A 2,742-nucleotide genomic window follows, 5' to 3' on the forward strand; every position below is an offset into this window, starting at 1 on the left:
TTAATTCAGACAGTAAAAATAAATAAATACAGGATAACCCTATCAAATAATGTCCAATAATAGAGAACTCAAATACGCGTCCGCCTTGTAAGCGCTAGACTGCGGGTTCGATTCCCGCCTGGGGCCGATTTTATCCCGAACGGATAATTTTCGTTCTCGGAACTTTCTCGTATCCTGTCTTCCTTCTCTCTTCGATTTCGGGACGATAAGACCTTAGCTGTTATAGTTCCCTATATCAAACCTCTGAAAAAATCACTTATGATGAAGATGCATTAGTTGAGCCTGTGTGAATATTTTGCAGGGACGATTGTAGAGAGGTCAAATATTGAGGGTGCAGGGTGAGAGGTGTGGATAGAGAGGGGACCTGTTTGAGCTTGCTATCCTTCAGCTTTTGTCGATAGTCTAGCCATGCCTGAACCTGAAATGAGACACGACCAAGTAGGTCATAGATTTAATGGCCGATCTTTGTAGATTCGTAGTAGCTTAACCCATCCTTTAAGACTGTTCGGCCCCACACCTAACACCCATATTTATGAACAAAATGCTGGCTCTTAAGTTCGTGCTAAGCATAGTCTCAAGGCATTTGATTGGTCAAATTTGACTTGAGACTGATCTAAGAACAATCATTCTTGTTCATGAATACGAGAAGCCTCGGAGTGGGCTTTTTGTGTATGGAGTTAAGCTAATGGTTGATCTTATCACTGAGACTAACACTCGTATTTATGAACAAGAATGATCGTTCTTAGATCAGTCTCAAGTCGAAATTGACCAATCAAATGCCTTGAGACTATGCTTAGCACGAACTTCAGAGCCAGCATTTTGTTCATAAATATGGGTGTTAATGCAGTGTCAAGGGTTTCCTTTGACGTCACCCATTTTATTTACACGGGCAAGTATGTCTTAAACCCTGGGGATTAACTGAAAACTTTGTGGTAAAATCGGGCATAAGAGATTCTGGAAGACCTAGTGCAAGGTTAGAGAGAGGGAGGGAGGGAGGAGTATGAGAGAGAGAAAGAGAGAGAGAGAGAGAGAGAGAGAGAGAGAGAGAGAGAGAGAGAGAGAGAGAGAGAGAGAGAGAGAGAGAGAGAGAGAGAGAGAGAAGAGAGAGAGACGAGATAAAAGGAGCACCAAATAACCTACATCTAGTCCTCGTAGCAATAGAATACGACTATAGCTAAGCCTCAAGAGGAGGAGAGCTTCACAAGGTTTTGAACCAAGAATGATCTCGACATTTTCAACAGCAGGTCATTCTGGTTTTGGTTTTGAAGGTCATTAGAGTATCAGGGCGATCAATAAAACAGTCTTACCTCGAGGTCGTGATCTATGCACCATGCTGTTCCAAATGAATAGGGCCCGCATGGACTCTCGTATCGGCTTTGTAAACACGATGTGGCGTTCAAATGGGCAGCATGGTCACCCTAACCGGATCGGCAAATAATATTGTCTCACATAATATATACGCATGAGATTAAAGGCAGGCATTACCTCTTGCGAACGCGCATATATCAGTATTATAATATTTCTTCTGGAGCGTGGCGAGTAATATATCCCTGAGTTGACAAGTAATTTCTCCGCTGCGCGCTTGCGAATATCGGATGATTAGGATATCTCGAGCGCGAGAGAGATAGCTGACCCCAGCGCGAGATATATAAAGCGTCGCGCGTTCATTTCTGAAACACGTCGTGGTTCATGAGAACCACAAAGAGCTACGAGTTCGTGTGTAAATAGTAGCTATTATTACTTCTCCGTCCTTCCTTCGCCGCTGCCTGCAGAACGGGGCTCGCACCAGAGATTTCGTCATATCCGTCAGTCCAATCAGCGTTAGCGCGAACATTGCTTTGGCGCTAGACATTATAGAGATTGTAGACCACAAAATAACATTTTAAGAAGAGCTTTCTCGAGTGAGCCGGCTCTATTGCACACTCCCCACCTATTATATTCTTACATACATTTCATTTAAGCTATACATGAGTCGTCGAGATTTCAGCGACTCGATATCGCAAGATCACCTTTTAGATAGAGATCCTTCAGGAGGCAGACAACGACGACGTGTGAGGTAATGACTTCATACTACGTCGCCCAAAAAAAACACACTAATTAAGAACATAATATAGGCGACACATAAGATCAGGAACGTCAAAAATGGCAATTAGAAGGAAAGATAATACATAACGCTTTTGGCATGGGCTCAAACTTGGACTTTGATGATTCGAAATTAGCATAACCAACAGCCTCACACAGGAGGCGAGACACAGCAATAGGTCACACTCTGAGTCGATGTTCTCGGTGTACACAGACTGCACTGAGCACTCACCCTGGAGTATACACATGCTTACACAATGATCTCCTGGCGCAGAAGCCTGCAAACAAGAAACTTATTGTCTATCCGGGTGACCTACCACAAAACTGGGTGGAAGCAACCATTAATTCCATTTTGATTATCTTGTAGATAAAACCTTCAAATGAAGTGATAAGTCAACCTTTGGTAGGTTCAGATTTCCCTTCTAAAGGTAGTCTTTCCCAAAAATTTACTGAACTTACGCAGATAAATTGATTCTTAATGACTGCCCACCAGTTACACGGCTCATTCAACGGAGCTTAACCAACAAAGAGCAGGTAGCATCTAAATACTCTGCGCCGATAGCAATTAACAATCAGCTCTATTACTCAAATCAAATTTTAATCACCACGCCCAGGCACAAAGTTACTAACTACACATTTATCCCTACTCACATTCGGCAG

The 2,742-nt window shown here is 42.9% G+C and overlaps 1 protein-coding gene across 1 annotated transcript in view; it reads right to left on the reverse strand.

Annotated features, from left to right (window-relative positions):
* Positions 1 to 2,332: 2,332 nt before the first annotated feature.
* The window catches only part of LOC108253986, a 4,112-nt gene continuing 3,702 nt past the window's right edge, over positions 2,333 to 2,742 (reverse strand). Inside the window, exon 3 of the mRNA XM_026832251.1 lies at positions 2,333 to 2,360. Within this exon, the coding sequence (XP_026688052.1) occupies positions 2,333 to 2,360 (28 nt within the window). The remainder of the gene's footprint in view (positions 2,361 to 2,742) is intronic.

This window comes from Diaphorina citri, unplaced genomic scaffold (genome assembly GCF_000475195.1).
Source record: "Diaphorina citri unplaced genomic scaffold, Diaci psyllid genome assembly version 1.1 scaffold5739, whole genome shotgun sequence".
Classification (NCBI taxonomy): Eukaryota; Metazoa; Arthropoda; class Insecta; order Hemiptera; family Psyllidae; genus Diaphorina; species Diaphorina citri.